Source organism: Salvelinus namaycush, chromosome 38 (assembly GCF_016432855.1).
Source record: "Salvelinus namaycush isolate Seneca chromosome 38, SaNama_1.0, whole genome shotgun sequence".
Lineage (NCBI taxonomy): Eukaryota > Metazoa > Chordata > Actinopteri > Salmoniformes > Salmonidae > Salvelinus > Salvelinus namaycush.
Window position 1 is genome coordinate 11162899 of NC_052344.1, and position 20325 is coordinate 11183223.

General features: G+C 43.8%; 1 protein-coding gene across 7 annotated transcripts in view; it reads right to left on the bottom strand.

Moving 5' to 3' along the window:
* Nucleotides 1-20325, bottom strand: part of LOC120032292 (DENN domain-containing protein 5B-like) — a 77855-nt gene that overhangs the window by 32344 nt on the left and 25186 nt on the right. For 4 of the 7 annotated variants that reach the window (XM_038978309.1, XM_038978312.1, XM_038978310.1 and 1 more), the window contains exons 2-3: nucleotides 8902-8961; nucleotides 223-332 (exon numbers count right to left, since the gene is read on the bottom strand). In XM_038978309.1, the coding sequence (XP_038834237.1) occupies nucleotides 223-332; nucleotides 8902-8961 (170 nt within the window). The remainder of the gene's footprint in view (nucleotides 1-222; nucleotides 333-8901; nucleotides 8962-20325) is intronic. The other 3 variants (XM_038978313.1, XM_038978315.1, XM_038978314.1) reach the window with 1 other exon arrangement.

Sequence of the window (20325 nt, forward strand, 5' to 3'; positions counted from 1 at the left end):
TCATCTAGTTTTTCAGAAGTGTCTGTAATCTAATTACACATTTTTTTGTAATCAGATTATATGTAACTGATCACCCCTCAACACTGCAATATGGTCCCTCCATCCATCCATCCATCCATCCATCCATCCATCCATCCATCCATCCATCCATCCATCCATCCATCCATCCATCCATCCATCCACCACTCAGTTTGGCTCAGAACTCAGCGATGGTTCACCCACCATGTTGACAGCATCCTGGTCGAAGGGGTTCCACTCCACGTTCTCAGGGTAGTGGGCCAGGACTTTAGACTTGAACGTCCTCTTCAGGGGGCTCTGCTCAAAGTTCTCCCCTAGAGAGGGAGAGAAAGAAAGAGGTCAAGTCTCTGGGCCAGTTGAGAGGTTTACATGGACAACCAAGTTGACTAACTAAAGATATTGGTGCATGTCAAAGTGTGTGTGTGAGTGTGCATAAGAGGGGGATCAAAGATTGTCATAAGGGAATACAAGGAAGAAAACAAGAATGAGCACAGCTGTATGTTGCTCAGCATTCTGCCCGCCCGTCCAACATCACTACTCTGGACGGTTCTGACTTAGAATATGTGGACAACTACAAATACCTAGGTGTCTGGTTAGACTGTAAAACTCTCCTTCCAGACTCACATTAAGCATCTCCAATCCAAAACTAAATCTAGAATCAGCATCCTATTTCGCAACAAAGTATCCTTCACTCATGCTGCCAAACATACCCTCTTAAAACTGACTATCCTACTGATCCTTGACTTCGGCAATGTTATTTACAAAATAGCCTCCAACACTCTACTCAGCAAATTGGATGCAGTCTATCACAGCGCCATCCGTTTTGTCACCAAAGCCCCATATACTACCCACCACTGCGACCTGTATGCTGTCGTTGGCTGGCCCTCGCTTCATATTCGTCGCCAAACCAACTGGCTCCAGGTCATTTATAAGTCTTTGCTAGGTAAAGCCCCGCCTTATCTCAGCTCACTGGTCACCATAGCAGCACCCACCCGTAGCACGCGCTCCAGCAGGTATATTTCACTGGTCACCCCCAAAGCCAAATCCTCCTTTGGCCGCCTTTCCTTCCAGTTCTCTGCTGCCAAAGACTGGAACAAACTGCAAAAATCACTGAATCTGGAGACTCATATCTCCCTCACTAACTTTAAGAACCAGCTGTCAGAGTAGCTCACAGATCCCTGCACCTGTACATAGCCCATCTGTAAATAGCCCATCCAACTACCTCATCCCCATACTGTTATTAATTTGATTTATTTTGCTCCTTTGCACCCCAGTATCTCTATTTGCACATTCATCTTCTGCACATCTATCACTCCAGTGTTTAATTGCTATATTGTAATTATCTCGCCACTATGGCCTATTTATCGCCTTACCTCCCTTATCCTACCTCATTTGCACACACTGTATATAGACTTTTTCTATTGTATTATTGAATGTATGTTTGTTTATTCCATGTGTAACTCTGTGTTGTTGTATGTGTCGCACTGCTTTGCTTTATCTTGGCCAGGTTGCAGTTGTAAATGAGAACTGTTCTCAACTGGCCTACCTGGTTAAATAAAGGTTAAATTAAAAAAAAATATTAAAAGAAATCTGGGATCTCTCATAGGTGAAATTCCTATCTGTCAGCACCTGTGCTATGAAGCTCTCCACTCTCCCACCCACACAAAACAATAAATATTTCCCCTTGCCGGCAGCCTTCCATGTTCTGGTTCCACTCACTTTGCTAACCTCATGTGGAAAACAGCAAGGTGTAATGAACAACACATCTACATCATCATGAAGCCCCAGCCTTGATGCTAGGCTACTAAAAGCTACACAAGTAACAGTTTGTATCTAATGGGGCAGCAGCAGCGTGTCTAATGGTGTATAAGCAGGACCATGTTGACTCATGTGTCAGACAACTGCACTGACTACAACAGGTCCCCTGAGCAAGGAGCAGCTGGGACCGTGTCATTAGCTTAGCTTAGCTAAGCAGTAATAAGATGTGTGCAATCTGAGTCTTATCCATTTCCTTCCCTACCGTGTAGGGTTGCAAAGGGTCAGAAACTTTACAGTAAATTCCTGAAATTTTCCATGAGAAGTTAAGCCCAGGGATTTCGCTTAAATTCATCAAAAAGGTTAGCTTATAACAGTGAACCTTTTTTTGTGGGATACACATAAGGCAATTCTAGGTCTTGTGGCATATTTTGGATAAACTATCCCCAATTCAATGGAATTGCAACCCTCGGCATGCACAGTGCATTCTTCCATCACATGTACAGTGCATTCTTCCATCACATGTACAGCTGATTCTCAATATCTTGCACACTAATGAGATGCTATTGAGCCCACCCTAGTACACTGTCAGAGTCAAGGACTACATGCTTTCTGGTAAGTTTTCTTTACAATACTGGGTGGGGTGAATATATTTTATATGACATACATGGTTTTTTGTTAACTAGTAAATAGTAGCCTACAGCAAAGTGTGTTTAAATCATTTCAAACTTGTTAACAATTTCTGCTTGCTAGTTTTTGCTACCATGCGGGTTTTAGCTTGAGCCTGCTAAATGTTTCCATACGTTTCATTTTAAAACATGTACAGTTGAAGTCGGAAGTTTACATACACCTTAGCCTAATACAGTTAAACTCAGTTTTTCACAATTCATGACATTTAATCAGAGTAAAAATTCCCTGTTTTAGGTCAGTTAGGATCACCACTTTCTTTTAAGAATGTGAAATGTCAGAATAATAGTAGAGAGAATTATTCATTTCAGATTTTATTTCTTTCATCACATTCCCAATGGGTCAGAAGTTTACATACACTCAATTAGTATTTGGAAGCATTGCTTTTAAATTCTTTAACTTGGGTCAAACGTTTCGGGTAGCCTTACACAAGCTTCCCACAATAAGTTGGGAGATTTTGGCCCATTCCTCCTGACAGAGCTGGTGCAACTGAGTCAGGTTTGTAGGCCTCCTTGCTCGCACACGCTTTTTCAGTTCTGCCCACACATCTATAGGATTGAGGTCAGGGCTTTGTGATGGCCACTCCAATACCTTGACTTTGTTGTCCTTAAGTCATTTTGCCACAACTTTGGAAGTATGCTTGGGGTCATTGTCCATTTCGAAGACCCATTTGCGACCAAGCTTTAACTTCCTGACTGATGTCTTGAGATGTTGCTTCAATATATCCACATAATTTTCCTGCCTCATGGTGCCATCTATTTTGTGAAGTGCACCAGTCCCTCCTGCAGCAAAGCGACCCCCAAAACATGATGCTGCCACCCGCATGCTTCACGGTTGGGATGGTGTTCTTCGGCTTGCAAGCCTCCCCCTTTTTCCTCCAAGCATAACGATGGTTATTATGGCCAAACAGTTCCATTTTTGTTTCATCAGACCAGAGGACATTTCTCTAAAAGTACGATCTTCGTCCCCATGTGCAGTTGCAAACCGTAGTCTGGCTTTTTTTAATGGCAGTTTTGGAGCAGTGTTCTTTCAAGTTATGTCGATATAGGACTCGTTTTACTGTGTATATAGATACTTTTGTACCGGTTTCCTCCAGCATCTTCACATGGTCCTTTGCTGTTGTTCTGGGATTGATTTGCATTTTTCGCACCAAAGTACATTCATCTCTAGGAGACAAAACTTGTCTCCTTCCTGAGCGGTATGATGGCTGCGTGGTCCCATGGTGTTTATACTTGCGTACTATTGTTTGTACAGATGAACGTGGTACCTTCAGGCGTTTGGAAATTGCTCCCAAAGATGAACCAGATTTTTTTGCTGAGGTCTTGGCTGATTTATTTTGATTTTCCCATGATGTCGAGCAAAGAGGGACGGAGTTTGAAGGTTGGCCTTGAAATGCATCCACAGGTACACCTCCAATTGACTCAAATGATGTAAATTAGCCGATCAGAAGCTTCTTAAGCCATGACATAATTTTCTGGAATTTTCCAAGCTGTTTAAAGGCACAGTCAACTTAGTGTATGTAAACTTCTGACCCACTGGAATTGTGATACAGTGAATTATAAGTGAAATAATCTGTCTGTAAACAATTGTTGGAAAAATTACTTGTGTCATGCAAAGTACATGTCCTAACCGACTTTCCAAAACTATAGTTTGTTAACAAGAAATTTGTGGAGTGGTTGAAAAACAAGTGTTAATGACTCCAACCTAAGTGCATGTAAACTTCCGACTATAACTGTATCTTACAAAGCAGTTATTTAATCTAAGTGCTTAACTATTTATCTGTACAAGGAATTGTATTCGTTTTTTTACTCATCATGCCAAGGGCACTATCTGATGTGTGGAGACATTTCACTGCAGCTAATGTAGAAGGAAAAGCTGTGTACATTTGCAAATACTGTGCAAAATCATATGTGCAGAATGCAACAAAGATGCAGAATCATCTGGCCAAGTGCATAAAGTTCCCTCAGAGCTCACAACAAGCAACCTTCTTCGCCCAGCATACACCCCTCCAACCAGACATGCTTTATCTACTCATTTGCAGAGTTCAAGTAAGGTCAAGCAAATCATAGAGAACTCAGACTGTATTGGAATCATCTCTGAAAGGTGGTTGAATGTTCGTGGGCAAGGAATAATTAATTAACTACATCATCTCCACCCCTCAACCACTTATTATACAATAGGACAGACACAAAGGACAACAGACACACTGGTCTCTACATTGCAGATGAGCTGAATGCAGTCATCAATGACCTTGGACCACAGAAGGTATTTGCACTGATGAAAGACAATGCTGTGAACATGAAGGCTGCTTGGTCTAAAGTGGAATCCTGCCCTCATCACACCCATTGGCTGTGCTGCTCATGCATTGAATCTGCTCCTGAAGGACATCATGGGACTGAAAACAATGGATACACTCTACAAGAGAGCCAAGGAAATGGTTAGGTATGTGAAGGGTCATGAAGTTATAGGAGCAATCTTCCTCACCAAGCAAAGTGAGAAGAATAAGAGCATCACATTGAAGCTGCCCAGCAACACTCGTTAGGATGTTGTTGTCATCATGTTTGACAGTCTCCTGGAGGGGAAGGAGTCTCTCCAAAAGGCCATATCACAATCTGCCGATATGGACACCCCAATCAAGAGGATCCTCCAGGATTATGTATTTTGGGAGAGAGTGGTAAGCAGCCTGAAACCTATAGCAGTAGCCATTGTACGAATTGAGGGAGACAATGCCATCCTGTCTGACGTTCAGACTCTGCTTGCAGCTGTAAGAGAAGAAATCTGTACTGCCCTGCTCACTTCACTGCTGCTCCAAGCAGAGGAAACTGCAGTTCTGAAATACATCAAAAAGCGTTAAGACTTCTGCCTGAAGCCCATACACGCCGCAGCAAACATGTTGGACCCCAAGTATGCTGGCAAGAGCATCCTGTCTGGTGCAGAGATCAACAAGGCCTATGGTGTCATCAAAACCGTGTCTCAACACCTTGGCCTGGATGAGGGCAAGGTTCTTGGCAGTCTGGCGAAGTACACTTCCAAGCAAGGGCTTTGGGATGGAGATGCAATATGGCAGTTGTGCCAACATATCTCATCAGCCACCTGGTGGAAGGGACTTTGTGGATCTGAGGCTCTTTCCCCTGTTGCCTCCATCATCCTCCAAATCCCACCAACATCAGCCGCATCAGAGCGGAAATGGGCCTTGTTTGGGAACACACACACACACCAAAGCACACAACAGGCTGACCAATACAATGGTTGAAAAATTGGTGGCCATCCGGGCAAATTTTTGGCTTTTTGAGCCTGACAATGAGCCATCCTCAACAAGGCTGGAAAGGGACAGTGAAGATGAGGCCTTGTTTGCTGTTTTCTTTTAGTCTTTTTCCTCTTTAGTTCATTTTCTTGGTTGTTGGTGCATTTGGGGGTAGGGAATGGAATTAATAGAATATATATATTTTTTCTTGGGGGGAGGGGGTCTTGGAGGGTTCGGGTTCCTGTTTTTTGGGGCCTGGTGGGAGATCTGTCGAAGTGCCCTTGAGCAGGGCGTTTGACCCTGGATGCTTCGGTTTGTCGCTCTGAATGGGAGTCTGTTGGATGACTGGTGTGGTGTAGTCGCTTAGTGGCTTCACTGCCTGTATATTTTATTTTTCAGATATGAAATACATTAAAAAAAGATCAGGCCTCAGAGTCTGATGTTCAAGAGGTGGACATTGAGGAGGTCCAGGTAGAAGACATGGAAGCCTGAGAGGAAGACAACCAAAGCTTTAGCTTCTAGACTATAATTTTACCGATGTATGTTGAAAACGTTTTTGGGAGATGCGATGGATCATTGGGGATCATTCAATATTCCCTTTCTTTTGTTCAGTGAAATCATCCCAGGTGAAGAATCAACTCATTTAATTAAAGTTGAATTTGTAACTAAATTGTTTTGTTTTTTTCTATTGGAAGGATTTAATCATTTGCAATTATGTCTACTTATGATAAGGTAAAAAGGTTTATGTTTCTGTCTCCATATGATATGGTAAATATATACAATGCAAAAAACATCTACATTTAAATGGTATTAATATTAATTCACCTATATTCCCGTTAATTCCCACGGAGAGTTTCCACCTCTGAATATGCAACCCTACTACTGTGTGCCTTCTCTGTATCTTCCTAGCATGGAATCACATGACCTAGTTACAACAGACATTGTCTCTTTGTCAGAGTTGAATACCAAAACTAACAAGCCATAATCATGATTGTCCAACTATTGACTGTTGCTTCCAATGGAGAATTTAACTCTGTATACTAAGAAGTCTCAGAGTGGGCCATTAAATCTTAGTGCTAATCCAGGCACACTAGTTATTTAGCTGTGGGTAACCAGGTCTCCAATACTACAGCAACAACAGGAAGACCAACCCCCATTGATTTCAGATAAGTGAAAAGAACCGTTAGATGGGCCGGGGTCGTGTCGATCATGATGACCGTTTCCGCACCTTTTGATGATGCGAGTGAGGTCAGAGGGTCGTGGAAGGATGAGGAGAACGGAGGGAGGAGCAGAGTTATCGTTTGTAACGTGACACAATGATCATTTCATGGCGAATGCAACTATCTCAGATCAATGTAGTGTGTTTTGCAGAGATAGTAAGATGAATAGTCTATCACCATTAGTAAGAACTTGGTTGGAAGGTTACAGTGTTTCCAACACAAGATGTACATGTTGTTGATTTAGTCTGCTGTAGTAGTGGGACAATCTCATGGACAGTTACCATGGCAATCTCCCCCTATACTAGTAAAGAACGAAATTACAGACACACACAGTTCGTCACCGGAGTGCGAGGGCTGGAAATGGTAGGAAATCAAACCTCTTTAGATCAAAAGAGCGTTAGGATGAGGTTGCACGCACGCACAGTCCAAGGGTGAGATGTTGTGAGGATGATTGCAGGGCACAAACCAGCAGCAGGAGTCCGAGAGGTCAAACACAAGCAAGGGGGAGCAGAAAGAACCAGTGGCAGGGAGCCAGCAGCAGGGGAGAAAGCTGGAAAAGTGGAGTGTGGGGGAGCAATGGGGCGAGATGGGGACACACAGCAAGGTTAATGTAAGGAGATGGAAGAGTAGAGATATTAGACAAGCCTTAACCTGCAATGCTTTGATGGATATTCATGGCTGACGTGAGCTAGGGATTTGGTTAATGCTTTAGGCATTAGTGTTATTGTGTGTGTGTGTGTGTGTGTGTGTGTGTGTGTGTGTGTGTGTGTGTGTGTGTGTGTGTGTGTGTGTGTGTGTGTGAAGAGATGAATAATGGAAATGGAAGTTGACATTTTGGCAGCGTTGGTAAACTCTACCACTCTGTCATGTAGAGACTAGAGAAAAAACAAAGGTCACAGCTGGATAACCTCTGTCCTCTAGAGGGATGTGTGTGTGTGTGTGTGTGTGTGTGTGTGTGTGTGTGTGTGTGTGTGTGTGTGTGTGTGTGTGTGTGTTTCCAATTTCCAACACTAGACTCCAGATTTCCAGTGCTAAACAGACAGTCTTTAGCATGTAAACACAATGCCAAGACGTTCAGCTGCTGTTAAGCACTCTGCCCTCTTATATTGTCTCTGTATCTCTATTGCTCTGTCTCAAAACACACAGACACACAATCCTGCCATCTCTTGCCTAGGTGCCTTGTGGGTTGCAGTGCCAGTGGGTTAGCTCTTGGTTTCAGTGCCTGTGTGGAGGTGCAGTGATCTGAGCTGGCAAGTGAAGGATGCCTAAACTCTCTTAAGGCCCTTAGCTGAGACAAACAGGAGTGGACAGGACAGAGCAAGCATAAGCCTCTTTCCTCTGTAATGACTCTCTCTTACTCATTCTCTCCCTCCCTCTGTCTCTCAAAGTTAAACCAGGACACATATGTGAAATAAGAAAGAAAAAGAAAGAGAGAGAAAAAAGAAAGAGAGAGAGAGAGACAGAGAGAGAGGTGGGGAGAATGAGAGAGCACGAGAGAGAGAGAGAGAGAGACAGAGAGAAGAAAGCCAAACCTCCACTATCAAAAACAGTGAGTGAAGAAGAGAGAAATAGCCTGGTAAAATGCTTTCATTAGAGAAAGAGAAGGAGGAAGAGGAGGATGAAGTTAAAAACAGCCCGCTTCAGAGGAGAGTGACTGATTTGGAACAACAAGCTCTGAGAACCTGACCCACATACGACTGGGGAAGGGTCGACCGGAAGAGAGAGAGAGATATGGAAAGATAGATACGAGAGAAGAAGGGGGGGTGAAAGGGAGAAAGAGAGTGGACAATGGAGGCAAGGAAGATATGATGGACCCAATTAAATAGAGTGGTGGGGTGGAGGTCTACGTTTCAGTAAGGAAGGGTCTTAAAAAGGAGGAGGGAGAGATGAAGGAAGAGAGGAGACACTATACAAGTTAGTATCTGAAGGGAGAGAGAGTTGTACACCTCTAGACGGGATACAGTTGGTGGAGTTTACCTGTGGCTGCTGTATCGGGGTCCTTGCCTTGGCGGTCAGCCTCTAGCCATTGGTACAAAGCTATGGTGGAGGCACATGCAAAAAAGGGACAGAGGAAACAAACAAAAAACAGCCCATGTCAAACCAAACGCAAAAAAAAGCACACAAAAGCTAAATGAATCAATGATTAAAGCATGATGAATGAGACAAGCATGAACATGAAACGTAGTCGGACACATCAAAACAGAACATGGCATCATGGGAAAAAACCTGGCAAGTCCCAATAGTCTCAAACACTTCCTTTCCTTCACGACCACTGATCAGACAACATTTGATTAGGTATAAGCAATACATGATCCATCTATCCAGATCTTATATGTATCAGTGGTAGTGAAGGAGAAGAGACAAGCTGGAGAGGCCGGTGAGTATTGGGGACAGAGAGAAAATGCATTAGCATGTTTCAGTGACTGTGACATATGATGGCGCAGAGGCTTATGGTTAGTTAGTGAGCAGCAGACTGGACCGTGTCTTTAGGATGACATTCCCTGGCATCATCAAAGCAGAAGCAGCCTGCACAAACCCCAGACCAGCAAACACCTTTAGTATCCATCAACCCAATGCCTGCTGTGTAGCAGCACTCACAGCTTCAACCAAACACCACGATAAATTCTGTTTCCTGTATATTCCCTGAATAAATTCCAGTGATACACCGAGTGTACAAAACATCAAGAACAATCCATGACAGACTGACCAGGTGAAACATATGATCCCTTATTGATGTCACTTGTTAAATCCACTTCCATCAGTGTAGATGAAGGGGAGGAGACAGGTTAATGAAGGATTTTTAAGCCTCGATACAATTGTGACATGGATTGTGTATGTGTGCCATTCAGAGGGTGAATGGGCCAGACAAAATATTTAAGTGCCTTTGAACAGGGTATGGTAGTAGGTGCCAGGCGTATCGGTTTTGTGTCAAGAACGGCAACGCTGCTGGATATCACGTTTTTTCATGGTCCACCACCTAAAGGACATCCAGTCAACTTGACACAACTGTGGGAAAGATTGGAGTCAGCAGGGCCAGCATCCCTGTGGAACACTTTCGGGAACCTTGTAGAGTCCATGCCCCGACGAATTGAGGCTGTTCTGAGGGCAAAGGGGGGGACCAACTCAATATTAGGAAGGTGTTCCTGTTTGGTATACTCAGTGTGCATTCACTCACACGCCAGAAACGTCATCTTGAATCTCACACTATCAAACATTCGCTCACACAAACATGCCTAAATCATGCATGCACACTGCACAGCCCAGCCTCTCCTGTTCCGAGCCGAGTCATTGGTTTGTCGATTAAAGGCCCTAGCTAAGTCACTAAACCGCTCCCAGACGACTGACTGACTAAGCCACAGAGCTCTGACTGTCTCTCATGTCTAACCAGGTGAATGATCAGAGCAGAGCCACCAGTGTGTGTGTGTTGTGTGGTCTCTCACTTAAGGGATCTTCCCTGAAAACCGAGCTCTACAAACACACAAGCAGAGGAGACTGAAGGGTCATTATGGTGAGTATGACACAGCCTCTCGCTCTCTGCCAGACTTTTATTATAGCACAGCAATACAGCAGCATAATGCATCCACTGGCTGGGTGGGTGGGATAGACAATGAGGTTAGCACTTTCTGAACCATACAGCAGCACAGGGCTCTGTCAAGTCATTACAGCGGTCACTATCATTATTCCAACCCTGACTCTGCAACACTCACATGGAGATCACACACACACACACTACAGCATGTACGCATACAGGCAGGCACACACCAACCCAACACCTCTATATCTATGTTATATAATGCCATAGCACTCATCCTATTTGTAGGCTGCAAGCTCTCCCTTCCCTCTCCCCCTCTATGTCCTTGTCCTTCTCTGCTGCGGACACATTCTTTATCCCAGTCTCTATTTACAGAATAAACTGGCATGAATCTGCTTTGTAAACAGCTTCAAATCTGTTGTTTCGATATGTCTGTTGTAACTGAACTGGAAGATGGTTTATATTGAATGACCCTGATGAACTGGGATAAGAGAAGATAAGAGTCCTCATGGGCGCACAAACACACTGTGAGAAACACACACACACACACCCACCCACACACACACACACAGCTGTCTGCACAACGTCCTGTGCAACACGTGAGGCCCAATGCCAACCCCTGCCTTATCTCGCAATCTATATCACTGCATCTCTCTCTCGCTCTCTCTGTCCAGGACAGTCTCTCCATTACAGATGCAGTGTGTAGACCAGTGGAGGTACAAGGCAGCTCTCTTATCTCCCTGTTCCCACGGCAATTCATCTTGCCAGCACCACACAGTCTGGTATTACCTGATGCAGGGCTCATGCATGCACACTCACAGAAACATACACACACAGAGATCCACACTCACAGAAATGTACACGCATACACAGAGCTCCACACTCACAGTAATGTACACACATACAGATCCACACTCACAGTAATGTACACACACAGAGATCCACATTCACAGAAACGTACACACATATACACTACCGTTCAAAAGTGTGGGGTCACTTAGAAATGTCCTTGTTTCTGAAAGAAAAAAACATTTTTTGTTCATTGAAATAACATGAAAATGATCAGAAATACAGTGCAGACGTAAATGACTATTGTAGCTGGAAACGGCAGATTATTTTATGGAATATCTACATAGGCGTACAGAGGCACATTATCAGCAACCATCACTCCTGTGTTCCAATGGCACGTTGTGTTAGCTAAGTTTATCATTTTAAAAGGCTAATTGATCATTAGAAAACCCTTTTACAATTATGTGAGCACAGCTGAAAACTGTTGTTCTGATTAAAGAAGCAATAAACCTGGCCTTCTTTAGACTAGTTGAGTATCTGGAGCGTCAAATTCTATTTGTCACATGTGCCGAATACAACAGGACCTTACAATGAAATGCTCACTTACAAGCCCTTAACCAACGATGCAGTTTTAAGAAAATATCAACAAAAAATAAATAAAAGGCAGAGTTGCAAAGAAAAAGCAATATCTCAGACTGGCCAATAAAAATAAATGATTAAGATGGGCAAAAGAACACATACACTGGACAAAGGAACTCTGCCGAGAAGGCCAGCATCCCGGAGTCGCCTCTTCACTGTTGACGTTGAGACTGGTGTTTTGTGGGTACTATTTAATGAAGCTGCCAGTTGGGGACTTGTGAGGCATCTGTTTCTCAAACTAGACACTAATGTAATTGTCCTCTTGCTCAGTTGGGCACCAGGGCCTCCCACTCCTCTTTCTATTCTGGTTAGAGACAGTTCGCGCTGTTCTGTGGAGGGAGTAGTACACAGCGTTGTACGAGATCTTCAGTTTCTTGGTAATTTCTCACATGGAATACCCTTCATTTCTCAGAACAAGAATAGACTGACGAGTTTCAGAAGAAAGTGCTTTTTCTCTGGCCATTTTGAGCCTGTAATCGAACCCACAAATGCTGATGCTCCAAATACTCAACTAGTCTAAAGGCCAGTGTTACGGCTTCTTTAAATCAGCACAACCGTTTTCAGCTGTGCTAACATTGCAAAAGGGTTTTCTAATGATCAATTAGTCTTTTAAAATGATAAACTTGGACTAGCTAACACAACATGCCATTGGAATACAGGAGTGATGGTTGTTGATAACAGGCCTCTGTACGCCTATGTAGATATTTCATAAAAAAATCTGCCGTTTCCAGCTACAATAGTAATTTACAACATTATCAATGTCTACACTGTATTTCTGATCAATTGGTGTTATTTTAAAAATGGATGAAAAAAAGTGCTTTTCTTTCAAAAACAAGGACATTTCTAAGTGACCCCAAACTTTTGAACGGTAGCGTACACACACACACACACACACACACACACACACACACACACACACACACACACACACACACACACACACACACACACACACACACACACACACAGAAACACACATACAATGGCTTGCGAAAGTATTCACCCCCCTTGGCATTTTTCCTATTTTGTTGCTTTACAACCTGTAATTAAAATGTATTTTTGGGGGGTTTGTATTATAAGATTTACACAACATGCCTACCACTTTCAAGATGTAACATAATTTTTCTTGTGAAACAAACAAGAAATAAGACAAACTGAACTTGAGTGTGCATAACTATTCACCCCCCCAAAGTAAAAACTTTGTAGAGCCACCTTTTGCAGCAATTACAGCTGCAAGTCTTTTGGGGTATGTCTCTATAAGCTTGGCACATCTAGCCACTGGGATTTTTGCGCATTCTTCAAGGCAAAACTGCTCCAGCTCCTTCAAGTTGGATGGGTTCCGCTGGTGTAAAGCAATCTTTAAATCATACCACAGATTCTCAATTGGCTTGAGGTCTGGGCATTGACTAGGTCATTCCAAGACATTTAAATGTTTCCCTTTAAAACACTTGAGTGTTGCTTTAGCAGTATGCTTAGGGTCATTGTCCTGCTGGAAGGTAAACCTCCGTCCCAGTCTCAAATCTCTGCAAAACTGAAACAGGTTTCCCTCAAGAATTTCCCTGTATTTAGCGCCATCCATCATTCCTTCAATTCTGACCAGTTTCCCAGTCCCTGCCGATGAAAAACATCCCCACAGCATGATGCTGCCACCACCATGCTTCATTTTCCTTGATGGCCAAAAAGCTCAATTTTAGTCTCATCTGCCCAGAGTACCTTCTTCCATATGTTTCGGGAGTCTCCCACATGCCTTTTGGCGAACACCAAACGTGCTTGCTTATTTTTTTTCTTTAAGCAATGGCTTTATTCTGGACACTCTTCCGTGAAGCCCAGCTCTGTGGAGTGTACGACTTAAAGTGGTCCTATGGACAGATACTCCAATCTCCACTGTGGAGCTTTGCAACTCCTTCAGGGTTATCTTTGATCTCTTTGTTGCCTCTCTGATTAATGCCCTCCTTGCCTGGTCTGTGAGTTTTGGTGGGCGGCCCTCTCTTGGCAGGTATGTTGTGGTGCCAAATTCTTTCCATTTCTTAATAATGGAATTAATGGTGCTCCGTGGGATGTTCAAAGTTTCTGATTTTTTTTTTTTATAACCCAACCCTGATCTGTACTTATCCACAACTTTGTCCCTGACCTGTTTGGAGAGCTCCTTGGTCTTGGTGCCGCTTGCTTGGTGGTGCCCCTTGCTTAGTGGTGTTGCAGACTCTGGGGCCTTTCAGAACAGGTGTATTGGTGCACCTGAGATCATGTGACACTTAAATAAAGTCCACCTATGTGCAATCTAACTAATTATGTGACTTCTGAAGGTAATTGGTTGCACCCAATCTTATTTAGGGGCTTCATAGCAAAGGGGGTGAATACTTCTGCAAGGCACTGTACACACAGATCCACACTCACAGAAACGTACACACACATACACACAGAGATCCACCCTCGCATGCATACACACTTGCAGAAACGTGCACACACACAAAATTGATCTGTTGTCCCAAATACAAAGCTAGTTGTGAGTGATTGTAATTAGAAATTGCATGAGGATCAATGTGCAGCAGTATTAAGCTGATTAGCCATCGGGCTGGAATGGGTTGCGGGGTTCTAATGGAATTCTACTGGGAGACCAGGCTCAATGAAAACCAAGGCTAAATCAATACACACTGGTCTGAAATGATACCACTCATTATTGGTGCCATAAACACTAATACAATATACTGGACCAACTCATTCCAATGGTAGGACTGAATGATCTGACTACAATATCCTGTAAAGCACCAATACAACATCAGCTTTAAGCACAAAAGGAACAATACAGTATATATCATCAGCCATTGTAATTGTGTATTGAGTGGTGGTGGCCTGGACGTAATGATGCTGAATAATAGGGTTTAATACTACATTCATTCTCTCTGCAGAGGAGTGTTTCCACCAGTTGGAGGCAAAGTCACTTGGAGAGTATGGACCACGCTTTGGCTAACTCCTCACACAATCATGGACGATGCATCGCTATAAAGCAACATAGCACACACTAGGGCTGATCCCGATTAGTTGACTGGTCGATTGTTTTGTCGTTAGGCTGTTGGTCGACCGAGATTGTTTTAGTCGAGCAGTAACAAATAAATAAATATATATATATATATATATATATGCGCCCATCTCAGTGAACTAATCCATTGCGGAGGCCTAGAAAAAGACAACTTATGTTTGATCCAAATGGAGCTCATCGCCATCCGCCTCCCAAATGGTGTAACAATACGGAGCGCTACGCATTGACACGATTTGTTGACGGTTGGAGGGGGTGGGCCATCCTGTATAAACACAAACACACTTCCTTCACAACAGCTCTGAGCTGCTCTGCGAAGCACAAGAAGTATGAATGCTCTGACTTCTGCTGAGGCCATATCACTGTAAATGCTGCACGGCCAATGCAGATGTCTGGAATGACCATGCGCCCAGATGCACAATGCACTTCTCTCTCCAGAATGCACTCTCCTGCCAATTTGTGCATATTCATTGTTTCATAACTTCATTGTGTGAATTGTTTGCGTTTGATTGTTGGCGTATATCACTTCCCCATTACATATCACCAGTAATATGTGTATTAAATGACATACCATTTCTAATCTACAATGTTTGTTAGTTTGATTATGATGATTTATTTTAATGCATTCAATATTATTATTCCAGTCTTCCCGTTCTCATTGTCGGAGTGGACTCATTATTTGCAGAGTGCAAATTTGCTACACTTTGTTTATTTCATTCCATTTACGAGTTGACAATTTAGTCATTGTCTTTGTGTTTGGAGCGCTCCTGTCAATGTTGAGTAAGGATGCGAACGCATAGAAGTAGGCCTAAAGGCTACCTGGCCTGCGCGCAAATGTACGCATAGAAATGTGCCCATTTGAGGATCTGATCGTTTTTTCTGATTTAACGCACTGCCACTAATGAGCTGTGGAACTTCTCAAAGTAATGTTTTCTTCACCTCAAAATAGCAAGCAAACAAAGTCTGCTTTTACATCCATTGAGAATGACAATAGTTCCTCAATGTATTTGAAAAATCTTTCCAACTCTCCCTCTTTTGATAACCACTCAGTGTGGAAGGGAAACATGTCATGCTCTGATCCAATGGAAACGTCCTAAATTAGGCCTACCTTATGACTTCTCATCAGTGCTTGACTTGGAATGCCATAGGTTCCGGTGCTCATTTTGATTGCTGGTACTGTTTATATATAGGTGCAGGAGCTGGACAACACTTGTAACTAATATTCTATAGGAGGAACAGGAGCTCAAGCAGTAGAAAATTAGAGGTGCCGGTACTCAGCTCAGGTGAGCTCCTGCCCAAGTCAAACACTGCTTCTTATCCCTTGATCAAATAGCGTACAGGCTGGGCACGAGTTAATAGTTGATACAATGTTTCAAGTACGTTGCAGGCAGGCCACATGTAGCGAATTCGATTTATAGGATATTTATTTTTATGAGGATATTTTCTACCTGCAGGCTGCAATGTTTTTATTTGTTGGCTTTAGGTAGACTATTTTTACATAGTTGGCAATGGTAATAGAAGTTACTATTTATTTAGGTTTGTATAATTTTCATTTGGATAGAATTTTGATTAACCACATGACAATGATTTTGAGGTATGAAGACGTTATTATAAATTAAAATGAAACAGTTATGAAAATTTGCATATGAAAACCATAACTGGCATGCAGATCGGTAGAAATGGTAAGATAAATCGGCGTTCCACATGAGAAATGTTGCCGACTCCTCGTGTAGCCTATTTCCGGCAACTTCAGGAGAGTAATGGCAGGAGCAGGAGGAGAATAGTTGGGTCATGTTAAGGTTTTTTTCTTCTGGCTATCTAGATCTCTGGCGCCCTCGAGGTATTTGTCTTTTTTCATCAAAGAAGCTCAATGCATACAGTTGATTTTATTAAAAACACATAGGTTGTCTATATATATATGGAAAAATACACGTTTCAAAAATGATCAGACAACTTTCAGTAGACCAAGATTTTCTTTTAGTCGGGACAGCCCTAGCACACACATCTGCACAAACACGCTGGCAGATACATTGTGTGTTTGTGTGTGTCCTGTTGCTTCACGTGAGAAGTGGAACCGTGACCACAGCTAACAGGATTAGACACAGCATGCAGATTAATACGGACTTCACATCAACTACATGTTTTCAAAGTTTAATTCCCTCTTTTCATTTTCCTCTTCAAAGTCAGAGGCAGGGGAGCAGGGAGAGCAGGGAGATCCCCCCCCCCCCCTCTCCCATAGTCCAGACAGTGTCTGGTTGCCTTGTGAACCCCTAGAATAGGGAAAGCAGTTAGCCCCACCAGAGCAATCCCATTTAAAGTGAAGAGCAGCAGTCTAGATAGACGGTAGAACAACAAGACTATATTACCTCTGAGGAACACCATCCCAGCACACCACCAAACTGGCTGCTCATTCCAAAACAGAAATTTCTATTAAAAATGTTAACATTTTGTGTGTATAGTTCCTGTATGGCTAGATATTGCTACACTGTTGGACTAGAGACACAAGCATTTCGCTGCACCCGCGATAACATCTGCAAAACTGTGTATGCTACCAATAAACTGAGCTCTCTCTCCCATATCCCCCCTCTCTCATATTCCCCATTCCATCCCTCTCCCCCACTCTCTCATATTCCCCCCCTCTCTCCCTCATATTCCCCTCATTCCTCTCATATATTCCCCCCCTCTCTCCCTCATATTCCCCTCATATATTCCCCCCTCTCTCCCTCATATTCCCCTCATTCCTCTCTCAAATTCCCGCATTCCTCTCAAATTCTCCATCATTCCTTTCCTCGCACTCGCTCTCAATTCCCCCCCCTCTCCCTCATCGCCCCATTCCCCCATTCCTCTCTCAAATTCCCCCCATTCCTCTCCCTCATATTACCCCCATTCGCTCTCCCTTATATTCACCCTCACTCTTTCCCTCCCTCATTCCCTCCATTCCTCTCTCCCTCATATTCCCCCATTCCTCTCTCCCTCATTCCCCCCATATTTCCTCATCCCCCACCCTCCCTCTCTATTACCCCCATTCCTCTCTCCCTCATATTCCTCTCCCATTCCTCCCATTGAAATATGTGAGAGAGAGAGATCTCTCTCATATCCCCCCCTCATCAAATCTAATTGTATTAGGCACATGCGCCGAATACAACAGGTGGACCTTCCAGTGAAATGCTTATTTACGAGCCAATAAACAAGTGCCTTTTCAAAAAAATAAGAATAAGAGATAAAAGTAACAACTAATGAAAGAGCAGCAGTAAAAATAACTATATACATGGGGGTGTTGGTACAGAGTCAATGTGCGGGGGCACCGGTTAGTTGAGGTAGTATGTACATGTAGGTAGAGTTAAATAAAGTGACTATGCATAGATGACAGAGTGGTGTGGAGACGAGAGAGGGGGGGGGGGCAATGCAAGTAGTCTGGGTAGCCATTTGACAAAATGTTCAGGGGTCTTATGGCTTGGGGGTAGAAGCTGTTTAGATGCGTCTTGGACCTAGACTTGGTGCTCCGGTACCGCTTGCCATGGGGTAGCAGAAAGAACAGTCTATGACTAGGGTGGCTGGAGTCTGACAATTTTTGGGGTCATCCCCTGACACCGCCTGGTATAGAGGTCTTGGATGGCAGGAAGCTTGGCTCCAGTGATGTATTGGGCCGTTCGCACTTTCCTCTGTAGTGCCTTGCGGTCGGAGGCCAAACAGTTGCCATACCAGACAGTGATGCAACCAGTCAGGATGCTCTTGATGGTGCAGCTGTAGAACCATTTGAGGATCTGAGGACCCATGACAAATCTTTTCAGTCTCTTGAGGGGAAATATGTTTCGTCGTGCCCGCTTCACGACTGTCTTGGTGTGCATGGACCATGTTAGTTTGTTGGTGATGTGGACACCAAGGAACTTGAAGCTCTCAACCTGCTCCACTACAGCCCCGTCGATGAGAAATGGGGGCATGCGCGTTCCTCTTTTTCCTGTAGTTCACAATCATCTCCTTTGTCTTGATCACTTTGAGGGAGAGGTTGTTGTCCTGGCACCACACGGTCAGGTCTCTGACCTCCTCCCTATAGGCTGGCTCGATGTTGTCGGTGATCAGGCCTACCACTGTTGTGTCATCAGCAAATTTAATGATGGTGTTGGAGTTGTGCCTGGCAGTGCAGTCATGAGCGAACAAGGAGTACAGGAGGGGACTGAGCATGCACCCCTGAGGGGCCCGTGTTGAGGATCAGGATCCAGTTGCAGAGGGAGGTGTTTAGTCCCAGGTTACTTAGATTAGTGATGAGCTTTGAGGGCACTATGGTGTTGATCACTGAGCTGTAGTCAATGAATAGCATTCTCAAATAGGTGTTCCTTTTGTCCAGGTGGGAAAGGGCAGTGTGGAGTGCAATAGAGATTGCATAATCTGTGCATCTGTTTGGGCGGTATGCAAATTGGAATGGGTCTAGGGTTTCTGGGATAATGGTGTTTTTGTGAGCCATGACCAGCCTTACAAAGCATTTCATGGCTACAGACGTGAGTGCTACGGGTTGGTAGTCATTTAGGCAGGTTACCTTAGTGTTCTTGGGTACAGGCACTATGATAGTCTGCTTAAAACATGTTGGTATTACAGAATCAGACAGGGAGAGGTTGAAAATGTCAGTGAAGACACTTGCTAGTTGGTCAGCGCATGCTCGCAGTACACGTCCTGGTAATCCGTCTGTCCCTGCGGCCTTGTGAATGTTGACCTGTTTAAAGGTCTTACTCACATCGGCTGCGGAGAGCGTGATCACACAGTCATCTGATACAGCTGGTGCTCTCATGCATGTTTCAGTGTTATTTGCCTCGAAGCGAGCATAAAAATAGTTCAACTCAACTGTCTGGTATGCTCGTGTCACTGGTATGCTCGTGTCACTGGGCAGCTCTCGGCTGTGCTTCCCTTTGTAGTCTATAATGGTTTGCAAGCCCTGCCACATCCGATGAGCGTCAGAGCCAGTGTAGTACGACTCGATCTTAGTCCTGTATTGACGCTTTGCCTGTTTGATGGTTCGTCGGAGGGCATAGCGGGATTTCTTATAAACTTCCGGGTCAGATTCCCGCTCCTTGAAAGAGGCATCTCTACCCTTTAGCTCAGTGCAGATGTTGCCTGTAATCCATGGCATCTGGTTGGGGTATGTATATACAGTCACTGTGGGGAAGACATCATCGATGCACTTATTGATAAAGTCAGTAGCTGATGTGGTGTACTTCTCAATGCCATCGGAAGAATCCCGGAACATATTCCAGTCTGAGCTAGCAAAACAGTCCTGTAGCTTAGCATCTGCTTCATCTGACCACTTTTTTATTGATCTTGTCACTGGTGCTTCCTGCTTTAATTTTCGGTTGTAAGCAGGAATCAGGAGGATAGAATTGTGGAATTGTTGCCAAATGGAGGGCGAGGGAGAGCT